The sequence below is a fragment of the Erpetoichthys calabaricus genome, chromosome 10 (genome assembly GCF_900747795.2).
Source record: "Erpetoichthys calabaricus chromosome 10, fErpCal1.3, whole genome shotgun sequence".
Lineage (NCBI taxonomy): Eukaryota > Metazoa > Chordata > Cladistia > Polypteriformes > Polypteridae > Erpetoichthys > Erpetoichthys calabaricus.
Window position 1 is genome coordinate 15,013,386 of NC_041403.2, and position 22,141 is coordinate 15,035,526.

The following is a 22,141-nucleotide window of genomic DNA, read 5'->3' on the forward strand; positions in this document are numbered from 1 at the left end:
ACTTTGGTTTGAAAACCAGAAATCATTACACTTAATGGAAACTTAATTCTCTTACAATATATGTATTAGACAGAGTGAAAGGTACTATATAATACAGAGACAGACAGAGTCACTTTTACAAAGGAACAACGAAATTGAGGGTGCAGTCGACTCAGTGTGAGGCATAAGAGTTAAAAAGACAAGAAGAGAGAAAAAAATGACATCATGCTGTAAAAAAATTAAATATTTCTATGTATTCTGCCACTTTATAATAACTCTACAGTAACTCATCAATATTCATGAGGCGGAAGAGCTTTAAACCACAAAACACAACAGCAAACCAAAAGTCGTAAACTGAATAAACGGAAACTGGCTCATTACTCAAATCAAGCGATAGTGATAATGATGTGAACTGTTCATCAGACGTTGACAAAGCCAATAAATCTGACACCTGTTTGGTTGGCTTCAACTTACCAAGATTCCACAATGTTTTTGTTTGGGATGAGCTTTATACTACTGCTGATAATCCTTTACGTCATTTTTGCCCATTTATAGGTAACCCCTATCTAAAGATGGCAGTTTGATCATGATTATCTGGACTGTTATATAATTGGCTGATGACAGTCTGGTGGAGAAAATAAATGTTCAAACGAACCACTTTATTGAGCAGTGTCAGAAATGTCACAGTCACTGTCATTCTTTCATTGCAGACAACATGCAGGTGTTTCTAAGTCTCCTGATAATGATTTCTGCTTCTTTTACTTCTATGTAAAAGTTCACTTAGTGGCATCAACCTTAGTTATAACCAATATTTTATAAAGTTCATCATTCAGTGCATCTAGTTTGTATACATTACTTAAATAAAGGTTTAGGTAAAGCTATTTCAATCACCAAGTTCATGTATTTTAAGAGTTTCCAATTAGCACAATCGTAATAAAGTCCCTTCAAAAGTATTGGAATAGCAAGGCAAATTAATTTGCTTTTGCCGTGCACTGAAGACATTTGTGTGTTGGATTAAAACATGAATATGAGAACAGAGATCAGAGTTTCAGGTTTTATTTCCTGGTATTTACATCTAGATATGTTAAACAGCATAGAACTGAGCACATTTTGTGTCAAAACACCCAGCTTTTCAAGTGAGCAAAATTATTGAAACATGACAAGCTGTCAGGTGTTTCTTGTTACCCAGGTGTTTCAAATAAAATTGACAGTTTAATCATTAAGTAGCCCTGGATATGTACTCTCAGTTTATGCTTTAGCTTATGGTGTGAGGACTGCATTTGTAGTTAGGAAGGGTAGACAAACATGAAGACCAGAGAACCGTCTATGAGAGAAAAGCATGACATTCTGAAGCTGAGAAAAAGGGGAAAATCCATCAGAGGTATTTCAAAAACTTTAGGCATAGCCAAGTACCACAATCTGGAATGTCCTGAAAAAGAAGGAAACTACTGGTGTACTGAGCAACAGGCATTGAACCGGTCATCCACGAAAACGACAAATGGTGGGAGCAGTAAAGAGAAACCTCAGTAGTGATCAATAGCATCATGATCAACTTTCAAAGAGCAGGGGTGGAAATGCCATAGTACTGTACGCTGTTCAAAGGAGACTTAGAGAACAACCATGTAGAGGCCATACTGCAAGATGCAAACCACTCATCAGCAGTAAAAATCAGAAAGCCAGATTGGAATTTGCGTAACAAGTACAGAGATGAGACACAACAGTTTTATGGACTGATGAGACCACCAAAGTGCTGGAATGGCCAAAGTATGGAGAAAGAAGGGATCTGCTCATGATCCTAAACATGCATACTCATCTGGTTGTGTCATGGCTTGGGCTTGTATGGCAGCTTCTGGAACAAGTTCAATCATTTTTATTGATGATGTAACTCATGATGGATGTAGCCGAATAAACTTGGAAATCTACAGAAACATATTACCTGACAATTTATGGAGAAACGCACCCAAATTAATCTGAGGAACTTTATTATGCAGTAAGACAATGATCCAAAAAAAGTACAACACGGTTAAAAAATGGAAGGTTTTAGACTGGCCAAGTTAATCACCAGGGGCCTCATATATAAACGGTGCGTACGCACAGAAATGTTGCGTAAGAATGTTTCCACGTTCAAATTGCGATGTATAAAACCTACACTTGGCGTAAAGCCACGCATTTTTCTACGGTACCTTATACCCTGTCGCATGCAAGTTCTCCGCTCGGTTTTGCAGACTGGCGGGCACCCAGCGTCAAAGCAGTGCTACTGTTCCTGTGTGGTTACCCTTTCTTAGATCCACATCCACGACGGCGGCTTTATTAAATACACTGAAATTAACCACATACAGTTCATAAATTTAATGCATCTGATTGTAATTAACCTGTAACAATATAATGGTCAAACTATTCTAAATACCATAACTGCTTTAGTGTTGTTACTCTCATTGCACCTTCTTCTTTTTCTGTCAGCTACTCCCGTTAGGTGTTGCCACAGCGGATCATCTTTTCCCATATTACTCGCACTGAGTATTTATATCACTGTATCTGAGTGTGAATCACAGATCTACAGCGATTGGAAAGAGAATTATCGGTATACAGCATCAAGCACTCTCTGCCTCAGCCATTCAATATTTGAACTGCTCTCATCTGACCAACGCTTCACAGCCTTTCCTGTTCGGCCCTCGCGGATCACAAACAGTTTCATCCCAAGAACTATAAACACACTCAATCAGTCCATCAAGTGCTCCTTGTAGAACTGTTTGTACTTGCAAGTTACCGTGAGGTAAGTGTACTTATGATACAGTTATAATATTGCACAACCTGAGCCACTTTGTAAAGCGCATATTTACATATGATGACGATATCATTTTTAAGATAAAATGCAGCAAAATATATTGATTATATTATACAGATAAAACTAACTTTAACTACATGGTGCCGCAGTGCTAGCAAGGAGCTGGCTCTCCGCTCTTCACGGATTGTTCCTGCCTCGCGCTGTTTTCATGCTGTGGCTGGCACGACACTGGAAGGATAGATGGATAGAATAATTAATCATTACGAAGATATTTCGCTGTTCCTTAAAAGTTTTGAAGAATCAGCGTTCTAAGCTTACAGATGGCTTAACGTCTATAACAGAGCTGATTGTGCGGCGACTGGGTATTTGGAGAAAGAAAAGTAAGGACAGGAATTGGGGATTAGTACGTTTGAAAAAGACAGTACTTCAGTAAAAAAGCATTTCATTGAAGGTCGCGTATGGCGCAGCAAGCATCTTGCTGTAAGACATGAACAATCACTGTGCCACCGTGTTCCCATGTTTTATAACATGCTTTAACACATATCATCATGAAAATGATATCACGTATACTTCTCAGTATTTTAATTATTCAGAGAGCTGTAATATTACGAATGTAATGAATTCTGTGTCCTGTCGGAGGAAGAGCAAGTAGTGATTCAGGCACATAGAGCACATATAAGATCAAATACACAACAAAGCATTTAACGTGCTACTTTAGTTATGATGGGATTTGAGAAACTAATAAATTAAACAATTTTAAGATGAAATTTATGATGTTCTACTTTAATGGCAAAATAAACTACATGATTAAAGTGGAAATTTCGAGATTAAAGTTGACATTTCATGCTTTTTTCACACTGTGTGCCTTTTTTTTTCACTATACCCTAATAAGCTTTCATATGACACTCAGACGTTGGGCTACGAGTCGCCTTTTCACGCCGACTTTGATATCTGACAACTTCTTTTTTTATTTTGGGCACTGTGCGACTTTGTGAACTTGAGCTTTCGAGTTTCTCCGACACGCTATGTCACTCGATCAGCTTCCTTTTGTTGCTTATATAACTGTTTAAACCAACAAATAGTACGTTTTTCTTTGCCTCCATTTGGTATTCACTGAAATTCTTCTATTTTTCCTTGTACTTTTGCCATTGCCTTTTCACAGAACGCTGGGCTTAAGGGCTATTTATATTGATTTGCATATTCAAAGAGGCGTAATTCTGGGAGGAGTTGGGGCGGGACGGCAGGCGCGTGCACGTGTGTTTATTTCCACACTGAGCGGGATTTATGTAGCGGAAGAACGCAGAAGTTGGCAAACGCACAGATTCCTGCATCTGGAATTTTCTGTGCATAAGCACATTTCGGCTTTTGTGCTTACATCATGTTATAGTGCGAATTTTACGCACGGCGTTATGCATGAGGCCCCAGACCATAACCAAACTGAACTAAGCACTTTATAAACATCCTGAAGAGAAAACTGAAAAAAGAAGCCCCAAAAAACAGACAACAACTAAAAGATGCTGTGGTAAAAGCCTGGAAAGGCATAACCAGTGAAGAAACAAGAAATCTGGTGGAGGTCCATGGGTCGTAGGCTTGATGCAGTTATTGCAAGCAAAGGATTTGCAACCAAATATTAAGTATTTTTGACTTCAATTTAGCTGGAAACATTCTATTCAAATACTTTAGCTCACTTGAAAAACTGGTTGGTTTGATACTAAATGTGCTCTGTTCTACGTTGTTTAACGTAGCAAGGAATAAAAGCTGAAACTCTGACCTCTCTTCTCATATTCATCTTTTGAGCTCATACACAAATGTCTTCAGTGAACAGTAAAAACAAATTAATTGGTCTTGCTGTTCCACTTCTTTTGAAGGGGACTGTATACTGTGACACTACACAAAATTTTAATTTTAGTCCTCTGTCACTCAGGAATTTTTTTTTTTTTTTTACTTAATTTATATAAGCTGCTGCCACCCAAAGTCTGTGCTGCTAAATTAATTAATTTTTCAGCTGTAAAGCCATGGAGCAGAGCTTCACAACAACCAAATCTAAGCAATCTGCTTAAGTTTTTTTTTTTTTTTAAAGATCATTTTCACTTGTTTACTTGTAGTGCTCATTCCCTCTCCCCTTTTCTCAACACTTTGCTCTCCTATTCAAACAATCTCCATAAATGAATGAGACTTTTCTTTTAAATCTACCTTGTCATCGCCCTACACAGCCCAGTACAAGTGAAGTGAATCCCTTAATGCAGCACGTGACTAATTGTTACATGAATGCTATCAGTCTGCTTATTATCCACAAGGCCAACGGTTAATAATGCTGGTAATCCGAGAGTTTTATTCTCTACTATTGATTGTTTGCTAAACCCAGGTCACTCAGTGGAATGCCTCCAAAAAACTTCCAAAAATTTTTTTCCAAAAAATGTTTTAAACACAAAATTAATGATATTAGAAATAATATAGTACATCCACAGAAAGCTGATCCTATTAAATCCTGGTATTCCATTCTAAGCAAATGAAATTCTTTCACCAGAATATATTTACCCAATCTATATAGAATAATTTCTCAGTTGAAACCCTCCACCTGCATCCTTGACCCCATACCAACAAGCTTTTTCAAAGAAGTATCCAATGAGCTAATTGATAGTGTGCTTGATATAGTAAATTCATCATTAGATATGGGGGTCTTCCCAGACTGTCTTAAGACAGCTATTGTTAAACCCCTGCTCAAGAAAAATAATCTTTTAACTCTTCTATTTTTGACAATTTTAGACCTATTTCTAACCTGCCATCCTTAAAAATTCTAGTCATTACACAACTAAATGATCACTTGAATAAACATGCTATTCTTGACAAGTTTCGGTCAGAACAAATCACAGTACAGAAACTGTACTCGTTAAAGTAGTAAATGACTTGCAGGTTAATGTGGACAGAAGTCATTTATCTAATCACAATATTCTTATAAATCACCTTAGTCAATGGGTGGGCCTCTCTGGCATTGTCCTAAATTGGTTTGAGTCTTACTTAACAGGTAGAAAATTATTGTTAGTTGTGGTAATTATACTTTAAAGACACATAGGATCTATCCTGGATCTGCTGCGCTTCGATTTACATGCTTCCATTAGGTTAAATTATCTTGAGGCATAATGTGAGCTACCACAGCTATGCTGATGACACACAACTGTATTTATCAATAGCGCCTGATGACCCCGACTCTTTTGGTTCACTGACCCAATGTCTGTCTTGTGTTTCTGAGTGGATGATATTCTTGAATAAAAGCACACTTGATTTGTTATACTTGTACCTTTTGTGAAAGTGTATATTTGATATTTGGACTTGATGCTTCACACATTATACACTTCCTGTCTACATTTTGTCAATTATAACTAAAACATGAAAAACGTTTCTGTTTTAGCAAAGTTTTTACATGGATTGTTGTAGACACGGAACACACATGAAATGCATGTATTCCAAATGACGATATATTACTTACCCTCTACAACTCCAGGCACTTCACCCCATGATAAACACTGAGCACCTTCTTTGCGAATTGAGCTGCGGCAGTGGGTGGGGGGATGGGATAGCAGGCCGCTTGCTGCTTGTGCTGATCGACACATTTACATGACAAAAGACGCAGACGGAGAGGTGCGAAGGGATTTAAGGTAGGCCGGGATTCCGAGTTTTTTCATAGGCTTTGGTAATTCTAGTGTTAATGGCCTTATCCTGCCTTGCACTTAGTGCTGCTGCGATAAGACTCCGAACTGGATTAAGCAGACTGAAGATTGTTATTTTTCCACAATTATCATTTAAGATTGTTGCTATAGTTCCATTCAGATGTGGTTCCTTTTTGGAAATCTTTCTTTAAATACTGCAGAGAGTGAGTCATTGTGCATGTGAGCATCAAGCATACTGTGGCATATGAAAAAAAATGTTCCAAAGGCAGAAATGGAAAGAAGGAAACACTTGCTTTTCTAATCCCAAAATCTTATTTTTAGGCACAATATTAATACCACCAAATGAAATATAATTACAGGCATATGAAAATGTTTGGGAACCCATCTCAGCCTGCATAATAATTTATTCTACTTTCAACAAAAAAGATAACAGTGATATGTCAGTATTTAGTCTATGAAATTAAATCAAACATGAAAAACTGGCTGTGCACAAATGAGGGTCCCCTTGTAATTTTGCTGATTTGAATGCCTGTAACTGCTCAATGCTGATTACTTACAACACCAAATTGGTTGGATGAGCTCGTTAAGCCTTGAACTTCATAGACAGGTGTGTCCAATCATGAGATATAAAGGTATTTAAGGTGGTTAGCTGCAAGTTGTGCTTCCCTTTGACTCTCCTCTGAAGAGTGACAGCATGGGATCCTCAAAGCAACTCTCAAAAGATCTGAAAACAAAGATTGTTGAGTCTCATGGTTTAGGGGAAGGCTACGAAAAGCCATCTCAGAGGTTTAAACTGTCAGTTTCAACTGTAAGGAATGGAATCAGGAAATGGAAGGCCACAGACACAGTTGCTGTTAAACCCAGCAGGTCTGGCAGGCCAAGAAAAATACAGGAGCGGCATATGAGCATGAGATTGTGAGAATGGTTACAGACAACCCACAGATCACCTCCAAAGACCTGCAAGAACTGAAGATGGTGTATCTGTACATCATTCTACAATTCAGTGCAATTTGCACAAAGAACATCTGTATGGCAGGGTGATGAGAAAGAAGCCCTTTCTGCACTCACACCACAAACAGAGTCACTTGTTGCATGCAAATGCTCATTTAGACAAGCCAGATCCAAGTGCTTTGGACTGATGAGACAAAAATTGAGTTATTTGGTCATAACAAAAAGCGTTTTGCATGGCAGAAGAAGAACACCACATTCCAAGAAAAGCACCTGGTTCCATCATGCTGTGGAGCTGTGTGGCTAGTTCAGGGACTGGGGCCCTTGTTAAAGTCGAGAGTCAGATTAATTCAACCCAATATCAACAAATTCTTCAGGATAATGTTCAAGCATCAGTCACAAAGTTGAAGTTACGCAGGGGTTGGATATTCCAACAAGACAATGACTCAAAACACAGTTCGAAATCTACAAAGGCATTCATGCAGAGGGAGAAGTACAATGTTTTGGAATGGCCGTCACAGTCCCCTGACTTGAATATCATCGAAAATCTATGGGATGATTTGAAGCAGGCTGTCCATGCTCGGCACCCATCAAATTGAACTGAACTGGAGAGATTTTGTATGAAGAATGGTCAAAAATACCTCCATCCAGAATCCAGACACTCATCAAAGGCTATAGGAGGACAGCGTCTAGAGGCCGTTAGATTTACAAAAGGAGGCTCAACTAAGTATTGATGTCATATCTCTGTTGGGGTGCCCACATTTATGCACCTGTCTAATTTTGTTATGATGCATATTGCATATTTTCTGTTAATCCAATAAACTTAATGTCACTGCTGAAATACTACTGTTTCCATAAGGCATATTATATATTAAAAGGAAGTTGCTACTTTGAAAGCTCAGCCAATGTTAAACAAACATTCAAAGATTAAGAGGGGTTCCCAATTTTTTCATATGACTGTATATATATTGTATCACAGATGGCATATTGTATGGTCACAAGGTCACAATCCACATATGAGGTGATGAGGTGAGTGTTGTGACAGAAATAGCAATCTTCAAAAAACAATTACATGAAGCTGCATGTAATAGAGCATCTTCTCATGTCTCTCCATTTTAAAAAGTCAGTTATCCTCTTTAATAAAATCCCTGTGTGCGTCCATGTGTCCGAGTGTGTGTGTCTTCTGGTGAAGTGCACATGCGCAGGGCACGGTGCGATGCTTCAAAGGCTGCCTGACGCGTCACACAAGACCGAGAGGGCGGGACCTATAAAATATCGTGTGGCCGATCCAATCGGATTTCGGTAAATGAGGTAAGACCTAAAACATAACGCATGAAAAATCCAATCGGGTACTGAGACGCAGAGACCAGCTTCCCCAAAGAGGTGGGATTAGTGTTTGTTGTTGTGCAAGTGTTCACTCTGAGGATGTCAGATTTGCGATTAACAAACTTGGCCCGGTAAAGTGTAAAATGCTTTCCTAAATATATGAATTTTCATGATATTACAATAGGATGACTTTTAAAAGTAGATTTATTTTCGCGCACATAAAATCCGTTGCTGGGGAGAAGCCATACATACAATAATCAGCTGCACGCCAGCACAGATTAAAATGCTTGCTGGAGAGATGTATTACTGTGAGAGAAAATTAAAGGCACACAATACAGTGACGCATATTATAGCCACATACAAGCCAGTTATTACTGTAATAGAAAATAGAAGGTCCTTTGCCATTTAATATAGACTGTTCCTACTAATGTTTATGCACTACTATTCTAGTGCCCGTTATTGTAACGGGCTTAATGTCTAGTTAAGTTAATAATTAATGAATTAGTAGGGAGCCAGCATGACATAGCTGATTCTTCAGTATCATGAATTAACAAAATGTAATATTAGTCAAAACAGTTTTCTTTATATACTATACATGACATTCACTTGCTGTTTGTAGAATATGTATGTCATTTATGTATAGATATACATTTTCATTTTTTATGGTGAATTTTCTCAACTGCTTCATCAATGTATGGGTGATCAGGACAAACTTGCTATGTAAAATAGCACTACACATGCTCATAGTTGTCCCTATACTTTCAGATTCATTACCCAGAATAGGAGAACAATGGGACAGCTGATTTATTCAAAAAAACAATCAGTTATTACAACTGAACACAAATAACTTGTGTAGATTTAGACGGTAACTGATGACAACAGAGTTAATTTACAAGTGGCATTATTATGATGAATGTAGATATACAGTATACAAATCTTTCTTCTACATGCATTTTTTTTAACATATTTTCAAAACTTTTTCCTTATGTCTTTTCATCTAAATGTTATGTGCAAATGCAAGTAACCTGTTTTGAAAATGTGTGTAGGCTTGCAAACTGCAGAAATTAATTGTATTTTTGGACTATGATGGACAATTCAATTTTAACACTAAAAAAGACAAACACAAAACACTTGCAATGAATGGCCGCACATTACAAGACAACTTACATCTGGAGAGAGGACCGAATACGACTGTGGTGGCTTCTCTAGAGACACTGGGAGGCAGAACTGGCCAGTTCTCAGACGTCCATTCTGAAGCATTGGAATCCACTGAGGAAAAGAAAAGAAGAAGTATGGGGGGGGGGAGACTAGCTCATCAAAAGTGCTAAATTGCAACAAAGAAAAATGCCAAAGAAGCCTCAAAATACAAATGTTTTTGGTAAATTGGAAAAAAAAACCATTACTCAGAGGAAAATACATAAAGATACCGAAATATCACAGAAACTCTACACAGACAACAACTGGGTGACAACAATCAATTCCGTTTATTTTTTTAATAACACTCCTCGTGGAATAAAACTATAACTTAATAAAAATAAATCATTAAATGATAAAATGTTTACATACATACACAAACTAAATGAATTAAAACAGAAATTAACCTCAAAGTTGAACAAACAATTTACACCAATATAGAGTCCCATTAATACAGTACCTGAAATATGGACAGGACAAATGACAACACAGAGCAAAGTAGGATATGAACCCAGGACTCTAAATCTATGAGGCAGAGGTGCAAACCATTTAAATAAAATGAACTGATTTTAACATTGCTTACATATATTTTGCAACTGTTAGATACTCTATGTTTACACCATAACTGAAAGATGTGCATATTAGGTTAATTGGCAAGACTGCAAGTGTGGCCTTTAATGGACTGACACTCCAACCAACATCATCCATCCATCCATTTTCCAACCCACTGAATCCAAACACAGGGTCACGGGGGTCTACTGGAGCCAATCCCAGCCAACACAGGGCACAGGGCAGGAACCAATCCCGGGCAGGGTGCTAACCCACCGCAGGACACACACAAACACACCAAGCACACTCTAGGGCCAATTTAGAATTGCCAATCCACCTAACCTGCATGTCTTTGGACTGTGGGAGGAAACCGGAGCGCCTGGAGGAAACCCACACAGACACGGGGAGAACATGCAAACTCCACGCAGGGAGGACCTGGGAAGCAAACCCGGGTCTCCTAACTGCGAGGCAGCAGCGCTACCACTGCGCCACCGTGCTGCCCCAACCAACATCAGTCATACTATACTAAGAAAACTTATTAAACTACAATCACTTTCAACATGTGTTACCTAAACTCCACATTCATAAACCTGTTTTCTTTAAATGGAATTAGCTTCATGTGTTAAACCTGAAGGCATTCTATCCTGATCTGTTCAACTCATTCTTAGTTTCTGAACTTGAAATAGGCAGACCTTTTAATATTGCCATTTATTTTGATTAAGATATTAAGTGGTGGCTCTGAGGCTAAGGATCTGCACGGTTATCTGAAAGGTTGACGGTTCAAATCCCATTACTGACAGAAAGAGATCCTACTCCGTTGGGCCCTTCAGCAATACGTTTAAACTGGAAATTGCTCCAGGGGCACTGTACAATGGCTGATCCTGTGCTTGGACCTCCAAAGATCATCCGAAAAGACAAGTTCCCCTTGGGGATTAATACAGTGTACCAAATATCAACACAAAAATCTCCTTTCTAGATATTAAATTCCAATTATGCAATCTCCATTAGTAACTTATTTAAGACAATTGATTTTGTGAAGTACTATTGCAGTTCCAAATTCCAAAGTAAAATCTCACTTAGAATGTCCCTAGTAGCCTGTTGTTATTGTGACAACAGCTTAGAAGATTATTTGATAGACTAGACAAGGTCATCATGGATCTTAGTGCAGCTTGCACTTTGCCTTACATGATCCAAAAAAACAAAAACTGTACTTTCATATGTTTATGTCTGAAACAACATGCAACTTGAAAACAATCTCATTGCAATTTACCCTGAAATAAAGTAATTGCCAATTCTTGAATAAAAATAACTATTTATAAATAACTATTATAAAAAAAAAAAATATTTTCCTTAGTAAGAAAATTCAAACAATATGTGCGTATCAAACTTTTTTTTTCTGTGTCAATATAATTGATGTGATTTATTTTAAGGAACCCTGCATTTAAATTGTGATTTTATGCCAGCTTTTTAACTAACGTGTTACAGAGCCTAGTCACACTACCAAATTTCAGTATTCATAATAGCTGAACCAACCAGCGTGTGTGTTCAAAGGTGTTTGTATGCTTATGTGATTTTATGTTATTTCACATAAGCTGAAAAACATTTTTAACACATGAAAACTTTCAGTTGTACAAATACAGATTGAAACTATCAGTCTAAAATTAAAAAGCGCTGTTATTGAACTTTTCTATTTTAACAACAGACAAAGGAGATTTAATACCGTGTATCCAACTGGTGTTTCTAAAGGAGTGTTTTGTTTCTGCTGGCAGCTGACGTGGTAAAAAGTAAACAGAATGTGATGATGGTCTGTCAAAGTTGCAGGAAGTTTGATCTTAATTTCATCATAGAAGTCTGGTGATCTAAGATTGAGAAAGAAGTACACAAGATTACAATTTGAAAAGTCAAAACAGCTTTGATACAAATCTAAACCCACCACTCTCCAGGAACAAGTTGTGTAAGACACATTTGCGTGGGGGTGAGAATTAGTATTAGGAGTACCAGAGAACATTTTGTGCTGTATACTTTATATACTTTATCATGTCAAGAGCAAAAATTTGACTTTCATTATTTACTCCTGAAAATCTCTAAACATGTCCAAATACATTTGTAACAGGGCTCTCTATTTGCTCACTTGGTAAGGCACAAAGGCAGCAGTGGAATAGCTGGCCAAACTACTACGTTTTGAAGTACCATCAATTTTCCCCTCTGACAAAGGAAGACAAACCATTAAGGTGGGATAGCATTGTAAGAAGACAAATGAGAGAGTCAAAGTCTAGTTTCACTTCAATCACCGATTACTCAAAACAAATAAAGCAGAAAGCAATACCTGAAGATCATTTCCTACAAACTGCACGCTCTAAACAGATTCACAGTACTGACCATACATCACACAAACAATTGCAAAATGTCAACACTCACCAAGAAGAAGACGGGAAAGAAATTAGGTTAATTGGATTACCTATTATGGTACACGACTGCTGTGTAAGCTTCCTTGGAAAATTCTGCACAACTGGATTTTCCAAATATTACCTGTAAAAGCATGAAATCAAAATGAATGATCAGATGTATTATATACCACAAACGTTCCTCAAAAAAGCAGAAAAATTGCATTTGCTTTCCTTCAGAAAATGTAATGGAACACCTAAAAATGTTATTCAGCTTGTGTAAAAGCAGAAATATCAGTGTGTCACCACTGCCGGGAAAAGAATGATGAAATTAGTTAGAAATGTACAAATATTAGTTTTGTTTAGTTATTTTTTCTTTTATGTTGTAAAAGTACCAAAACTGTCTAATTTAATACATTAATTTTAAAATTTTACTGTGTATTTTGTTTTTTAACAAATTAATGAACATTTCTTCCATCCATCCATTTTCCAACCCGCTGAATCCGAACACTGGGTCATGGGGGTCCGCTGGAGCCAATCCCAGCCAACACAGGGTGCAAGGCAGGAATCAATCCCGGGCAGGGCGCCAACTCACCACAGGACACACACTACAGACAATTTAGAATCGCCAATGCACCTAACCTGCATGTCTTTGGACTGTGGGAGGAAACCGGAGCACCCAGAGGAAACCCATGTAGACACGGGGAGGACATGCAAACTCCACGCAGGGAGGACCCGGGAAGCGAACCCAGGTCTCCGTACTGCAAGGCAGCAGCGCCAGCACTGCGCCACCGTGCCATCCTATGAACATTAGTTTCCTTTGGTAATTGTATGCCTGAAATTCACTTCTTTAAAAAAGATTTCATTAATTACTTATAACTGACTTCAAATTTTGTTAAGCACTTTGCTATTGATTAATCACATTGCTAATATACTAGCACTAGAGATTATCCACCACTGACTCTGAACTAGCCCTTACATTAGATAGACTCAAGCTTCCCCGCAACCTTATTCCGTAAAAACAGGTTTAGAACATGGATGGATGGATGCTTCAATGCATAGGGTGAAAGGAAAAAAGTTAATAACAGTTGAAATTAAAGTGCAACAAGCACATTTGTGCTCTTTGTTAGTGAAGACCAATGTGAAGGTACTGAAATGGATTCCTTTTGCTTCACTGACAAAGATAATCTAACAATTAAACAAATAAAATAAGCCAAGACTGCAAAGGGAGGAAACTACAAAGGAGCACACAAGTAGTAAATTTGCTCAGGTGGTAAAACGACATCAACCGAGATGTCAAAACCATCTGACATAAAAAAAAGCATATGAATAGCAAGTGTACTGGAACAAAAACAAAGGCCATAAAGATACAAGATGATATTATTGTGAAGGAATACTGATAAAACAAATGCAACTGAGATATGTTAAAGTTAAAAATATACTATTTCTCTAACAAATAAAAAAATCACAGCCTAAAAACTATAAAGACAAGTAATACAAAAAGTTACTAAAAGCTGAACTGTCCTTACCGGCATGGCGTTGCTGGGATCTTCGCCACACATAAATTGAACTTTAACAGTAATATTCCTTGCTGAACCTTGACGATTTGCAAAGTTAAGACTTTGTGCATATACGAAAAGCAAATTCCTGCCAAAAAAGAAACAAAAAGCACATTATCAGAAATAAAATGTCAAAGCCGAATATAAACATTAAACATAACTAAAAATAAGCATTACACATGTTCATATATGCTAACACACAAAAAGCTAGCATCAGAAGCTCACACAAAATCATATAGCAGAGAGTGATAACATAGGTCATACAATTAAATAAGTAAGTAAGGAAATCTGTGATGCTAACTGAAAACTGCATTTTTAGATACTTTTGAACGAGATTAAGGTGGTGTTACATACAGAAAAGCACTATACAATGTAAAGCTCTGTTTGCGTTGGGCTGAAGAATATGAACGCACTTCAAAACTAAAGCATAAGTCATGCATCCAAACAAAATGGCTTGGGCCAGTTTATACGTAATTAAGAGTAATATACAGCATATTATACAATGTTAACCCGCTGCTATAAGGTCATAATATCAAGGAGGAGGCTCATCTGGACCAGAAGTCAGTCAGTCAGTCAGACAGATTGACAGATAGATAGATACTTTATTAATCCCAAGAGGAAATTCACATACTCCAGCAGCAGCATTCTGATTAAAAAAAAAAAAACAATAAAACAATATTAAAGAGTGATAAAAATGCAGGTAAAACTGGTATAGCAGACAATAACTTTGAATAATGTTAACGTCCCCATCCAACCCCCAGGTGGAATTGAAGAGTCACATAGTGTGGGGGAGGAACGATCAGTGGAGCAGGACAGTGACAGCAGTCTGTCGCTAAAGCTGCTCCTCTGTCTGGAGATGATCCTGTTCAGTGGCTGTAACTCCATGCCTACAATAGAGCTTGCCTTCCTCACCAGTTTATCCAATACAGAAGTAAGTTGGAACATTTATGATGCAAATTATGAATATCTTTGTAATAACTTAAAAACAAATTATAACCTAATAAACAAATTGGCCAAGAGCAGTGATTTCTGCCTCCAGACGTTTTTTGTAACCATCTATAAGCTTCTGGCACCTGTCAGTTGGAATTTTCTCCAACTAAACATACAAGTTCTACAAGCAATGGGTCATAGTGGTTAAGACTTTGGATTTCAAGCCTTCAAACTCTGAACCTTGTTGGTTCAAATCCTGCTACTGATACTGTGTGACCATGAGCAAGTCACTTCACATATTTGTGCTCCAATTGGAAAAACAACAGAAATGTAACCAGTTATACCTAAAATGTTATAAATTGCTTTGCATAAAGGTGTCTGCCAAATAATAAAAATAATAATAATAATAATAATAATGGAGGTTTATTATTATTACTGTATTCTTACAGTACCCTTTACTTTTTTTTTTTTTTTTTTTACTTTTTATATATAGACATAAAAATCACAACCAGTACAGACCAAACAAAACAACTTTATTAAGATATCTTTAAGTCAAATAAAACACAGGCAGAAAGAAGAATTAAATAAATGGAAGTGTGGATGACAGATATTGTTTTTCCAGTGGTATAAGTAAAATAGTCAATGAACAGAAAAGACTACAATACTAACACTGGGATTAAATACAGTACATGCTTTATCTCTTGTGTTTCTGTCCATAAAACGTTCTTCTGCTGAATGTAGCCTTCAACCTTGGATGATTTTACATGCAAACTTTAGCTGTTACAGGACAAGGTCTACGTTGTTTAACAAATATCTTAGACATATTCATTTTTTGATAATTAGAATCTGAAACCATAATTCAGTGACATTATTCCCAGAAGGCTTTAAAAACAACTACTGTTTCACCTGAAAAAATATAATAATAAATAAAAATAATGATAAAATAATATTAAATATAAAAAATAATACAATCATGTATAAAACGGGGTGGCACGGTGGCGCAGTGGTAGCGCTGCTGCTTCGCTGTTAGGAGATCTGTGGGTTCGCTTCCCGGGTCCTCCCTGCGTGGAGTTTGTATGTTCTCCCCGTGTCTGCGTGGGTTTCCTCCCACAGTCCAAAGACATGCAAGTTAGGTGCACTGGCGATTCTTAAGTGTCCCTAGTGTGTGTGTGTGTGTGTGTGTGTGTGTGTGTGTGCACACTCTGTGGTAGGCTGGCGCACTGCCCGGGGTTTGTTTCCTGCCTTGCACCCTGTGTTAGCTGGGATTGGCTCCAGCAGACCCCCGTGACCCTGTAGTTAGGATACAGCGGGTTGGATAATGGATGGATGAATGAATAAAAATATGAAATGCACAACTGAATATCAATGAAATTATGACTATCTACACAGAATTTATATAAATAAATGTGCTTCCTGGATCTTGTGATTAAATGGTCTGCCTGCCCAAGCATATAGTGGGCACAGAATTTTGTTTCTTTTCATTTTAAATCATGAATAGAGTGAGGAGGTCCTCAAGTTCATGTTAAGAATGTGGTTAAAAGTGCTGCTAACTGCAAAGGTAACAATGCTAAAACTGAGACACCAAAACCTACACACTTGGAAAGCTCAGGGATTTGGAACAAATTGGTAGAGTTTATATGAGAATGGATTTCATCTTGAGGTGCAATGAAATTTTAATTTGCATAAAACTGCAGTCGTATGTTTTGTAAACTTCAGTCATGTTTTATAAACTCATTTTTTGCTGGTGACGGTTATAGGAGTTTATCACCAGGAACAACAGGTAAAACATAAAAAAGCATTAAAAGCTACTCCGGTTCATCACATATCATATTAATACAAGACACTGTATTCCCTAACACTAACTAAAATTAACCACCCATCATATCCTGCTGCTCGCTGATTCTCTATCATAGCGGTACAATATCTGAATTCTGTCTTATTGGTACACATCAAGATATCTAGCCTATGAGCCCTTTCTCCAAACTAAGTGACTAGACAAATTGACAAGCCAAAGATTCAGTAAATTTGTCCATGTTCTCACTGTTGGAGATTTTGATTAATAATAATAATAATAATTCATTACATTTATATAGCGCTTTTCTCAGTGTGCTACCCATCTATACCTTGACATTTTTCCCCCCAAGAAGTCAAATCATAATTAAGTGTCAAGCTAAAGGCTAGCTAGCTCTTCTGAAATGTCTTAGTGTTTAGTCCATCTCTCACCTGTTCTGAGATGTGATTAGTCAATTAAGAAAAGGATGTAAAATAAAACCATTTTTCAAGGAGCAAAGTATTCATGTGTATAACTGACAAACAGTTGCCAGACTTGCACAGAATGTCATTTTTGTAATTGTTAATTTTGCTAAAACATACTTGGTAAGAACAACTAAGTTACAAAAGACAGGCGGTTAAACTCTGCAAAGGTAAGTTGGCTAATGAAGGAAATACAAACACTATAAAAGCAAGCACAGGTGTTTCGACTGAGAATGAAGCTCACTTGCCATTTACTTAAAACATACTGCACAACAACAAATAAACTACAACTTCACTTTCACCAATATCACAAAATAGGCAACAAAGTAAAAGAGGAACCTGATCCAAAGAGTCATTATTAAAGTCTAGAAATACGATGAACTAGGATTCACCTACTTCAAGTGTGATAAAACAATTCTAAACAATTGTCAAACCTTCACAGAAGAAACAAAACATCAGGAGCATAGTGATAAATCAAGAATGTGTTCTGAAAATACATGGGCTCATGTTGTTAGCTATATCAACATTTCTGCCTTCCACTTTATCCTTTCAACTGCAATGAAATTCTGAATACTACACACAAATTAGGCCACTTATAACTCTAGCCTGGAATTTGGTTTTTCCCAGTTGTTATGGTGTATAAAATCTGTACATTATGGTTTAATTTTCCATTATATTTTGGTCAAGATAAAACAACAGATGAACTACATTTAAAACAAATCAAAGTAGGTTTTCTTACACCTCACTTTTAAAACAGCTGTTCCAACATAGAAAGGAAGACATGCTGGGGGCTCAATTACTTTATAACCTGGGAAAGGAAGACTGAGTCGACACCTCACATTACTGATATGGACATCTGGCACAACAATTTGGTTTACAGCCTGGGAAAGACGGACATGAAGCAAAATCAAAGAACTTTATTATCTGGGAAAAGATAGATTAAAGAGTTAGAGCAAAATTCATCAATCATATTGACAGCCAGCCAATCAGGTGCATGTGTTGTGAAACCACGGCATAACATTTCATAATAAATATGCCTCATTTTGAAAGCAACGTCAGAGAAGAAGAGAGAAGAGAGAAGAAGAAGGAGAAGAAGAAAGTACAGAAGAAGAAGAAGAAGAGGAACGGACGAAGACGGCACTGGTCGTCAGAAAGGCATCATGAACATCGATTGCTAAATCAAATGCCTCCCTGGGACATTCATCCTTGTTATCTCTACTTTTTTTTCGTAAGCTTTTTCTAAAGACTATACATATTCAGACTTTCCTATCAGTACCTATTTTCTATTATTCTTTGTTCCAGTGGTGTTATTATTCTTCTTCTAATAAATACCATGCTGTTTTAAACTTTCTATGCTTTGTTTTAATGTCTAGAGTGATTGAAGTAATAAGTTAGATTTCTTTGAGCACCTAGTGCAGCCGGACTTTTGCCGTTATTTCTGTGCTGCGAGGTTTATTTGGCTGAGAGTGAGAAGCGTCACTCAATAGTTGGAACAGTACGAAAAGAAGGTATTCTTGGCTGATAAATGGCCTATAGTCAAGAGTGCTGAGTCTTTGTATGTTTAAATGTATTCTTGTAGACCAAAAAGTAATATTTAGGTCGGAGATATCACTAAAACATCGTATGTTGTTCGTGCCGATAATAAGTAAGTCTCTTCCTAAAGCACTTATGTGGTTCAAAGTGCTAAGGTTTAATCAGCGTGTGTGTGTCATTCATGGGGCACTGTTGTGGTTAGGGTCTGTGTGTATGCGTATAGCTATGTACAGTGTGTGTTTGTGTGTTAAAGTGCAACAGTGACCAACCCGATAACAAAGGAAATAGGAAAAGGGCAAGTAGAGGGAAATCCCACGATAATACACCAGTAAAGTTGAATCATAAGTTACGAGGGTAAATCAAAAAGAAAAGGCCATTTGAATATTACCCAGTAAACTTATGTAATACAACATGTTCGTGATGGATTGCAGTATTTGGAACCTAGAATGCCAAAACATGGTGACGCAGCCAAAAAGAAAAAAATAAAATAAATAAATGGAATATATTGTATATAAAAATATATTGGGAGAGATAATAATGTAGGTGATGTTATTTCTCCACACTTTCCCTGCAGCCAAATATACAATGCAATGATAAACATTCACTCAGCAAAGAGGTTAAACATTTGTAAGTGGCATGAAGGAGCGATCAGATCAAGCCTCCATATATGGAAATCAAGAATAAAGTTGTGTCAACTGTTATTGGCAAATGTCAAGCCCTACATACCTCAAAAATTAATATGACGTCAATAAAAGGTTAAAGAGAAAAGAGGTCCCAAAGTGTGCCATGCTGTCATGAAAATAAAAGCTACAAGAACAAAACCCCTAGCACAATACCCAATGCTCAATGTCATTACTGCAAGGTTTGCCCATTAGCCTTTGTCCAACAAAACTGTTTTACTTCAAACTTTTTGGCATTTTTTTCCATGGATGATAAATGGTGCTACTGTTAGTTTCTATTGGCTACAAAACCAGTCCAATTACAGTCAGTGCGGAGAATGCATGTTCAGTAAGAGTCTTTGTGGGTCTTTTACTAGGTAGTCCAGTGTTAATCCAGCATTCTTAAAATGAACAGGTTAGGTTAATTTGTGATTTAAAACATGGCGAAGTGTGAGTAATGTGTGTGTGTGTGTGTGTGTGTGTGTGTGTGTGTGTACAGAATAAAAATACTATACAATATATTTTTGGAGAATATAGATATTTCAGTATATTTTAATATACAGTAATCCCTCGCTACTTCGCGGTTCACTTTTCGCGGATTTTATATGTAAGCATATCTAAATATATAACGCAGATTTTTCGCTGCTTTGCGGGTTTCTGCGGACAATGGGTCTTTTTACTTCTGGTATTTGCTTCCTCAGTTGGTTTGCCCAGTTGATTTCATACAAGAGATGCTATTGGCAGATGGCTGAGAAGCTACCCAATCAGAGCACGCAGTTAAGTTCCTGTGTGGAGTGCTGCATTAACCAGGAAGTCTCATCTCACTCATTCAGCATTAACGTGCTCTTGCTACGGCATTCAGGGGATTATCACCTTCATCGTCATCATTTTTACTGCGCAGCATATTCATCACGTCATATATAGCTACGTGTACTTCGCTATACAGTAAGTGTAAACTTATCTACCGATTTCATATTGCTTAGCAGTTGTCCCTGTTATTAATAGAGTAAAGGGTTGGTTGTAAACAATACAGGGAGGGTTTAAAAACGTCCAAATACACGTTAAATAATTAAATAAATATGGTGTCCCTACTTCGCGGAAATTCAGTTATCGCAGTCGGCCTTGGAACCTATCTCCCGCGATAAGTGAGGGATTACTGTACAAGTCTTTTTCACATATTCATTTTCCACTAATAGAATATTTGCTTAAGAATAGGTGCTGTAATATTCCACATGTATTTGAAAAAACAGGAAAGGTGCAATCTAAATATAAAGTATTATTACTGTTATTAGTTAAAATTGTTTGCCTGACAGTTGATTTATTCATCTCGAGAAACTGTTATTGAAGAAATATACTTGTAACAAATTGTTACCACTGTAACTTTTTTAAACAATTCTTCTTAATATGTCAATCACCACCAGACTTGCAGCACATTTCAGCTTGGACTGCATGACATTCTACATGGGCTGACACCAATAATTTGGGTTATTGGGAAGCTCGTGTTTAATTTTTTCCAGGTAAAAACAAAAGCCATAAATAATCTGCCAGAAATGTCTCCTTCATTAGCCTGGCATCTCATCGCGTATTGACTCTCAACTCACAGTTGATGCTGTCTGGATATATTTCAGCAACTTTATCTAACTGGATTAAGGAGATTCGAGGATGGATGGATAGAGAACTACTTCCTGAAAATACTATGAGGAACAAATATTAAAAACTGGAAACAACAGACCAAAAAATTTTACCTAAGTCAGTTTAGGAATCTCAGTAAGTTTTGACTGGAAATTTGCAAGAAAGAAAGAGAGGCAGAAAGAGAGCAAATAGCTAAAACTGAAACCCAGATGTCTCTTTGTCATCAAACCAGCGGCATAAAACCTTATGAAGCACTGCCAAAGAAGATGGCAATGACACAATTTTGTGTGTGCACATCATCCGATCTGCTGATGAAATGACTATTGGATGGGAGCTGCCCATCCACTGAGTTAATGTACAAGTATTTAAAAAGATATGACAGACCATTCACAACCTTTGGCAAAGACCACAGTGTAATTTTGGTTACTAGTGAAGCAAACTCTGAGCAAACATAGCTACAGGGACATTATAGTGTTTGCTGAGTCAACACGCAGCAGCTCAGTTTAAACAAACCTAAAAAATTCTACTGATTTAGTGTTTAAGGAGACTGCCACAAATATCAAAAACCACAAAGCGAGTGTGTGAGACGGCATCCCTACATTTCTGTAAGGGTGCAAGTTGGAGCTTTAGCATTTTCTTCAGTCTAGTAAAGTGGTTTGTGTCTCTCTTCTAAACAAATGCTGGTTATAAAATGTGAAGTTCCAATTCAACTGTATGGTAGCATACAGGTATGTAAAAAAAA

General features: G+C 37.2%; 1 protein-coding gene across 11 annotated transcripts in view; it reads right to left on the reverse strand.

The window, feature by feature from the left end:
- Window positions 1-22,141, reverse strand: part of dock7 (dedicator of cytokinesis 7) — a 281,118-nt gene that overhangs the window by 130,403 nt on the left and 128,574 nt on the right. For all 11 annotated transcript variants that reach the window (XM_051932685.1, XM_051932692.1, XM_051932691.1 and 8 more), the window contains exons 15-18: window positions 14,363-14,480; window positions 12,908-12,978; window positions 12,170-12,308; window positions 9,874-9,975 (exon numbers count right to left, since the gene is read on the reverse strand). In XM_051932685.1, coding sequence (XP_051788645.1) covers window positions 9,874-9,975; window positions 12,170-12,308; window positions 12,908-12,978; window positions 14,363-14,480 — 430 coding nt within the window. The remainder of the gene's footprint in view (window positions 1-9,873; window positions 9,976-12,169; window positions 12,309-12,907; window positions 12,979-14,362; window positions 14,481-22,141) is intronic.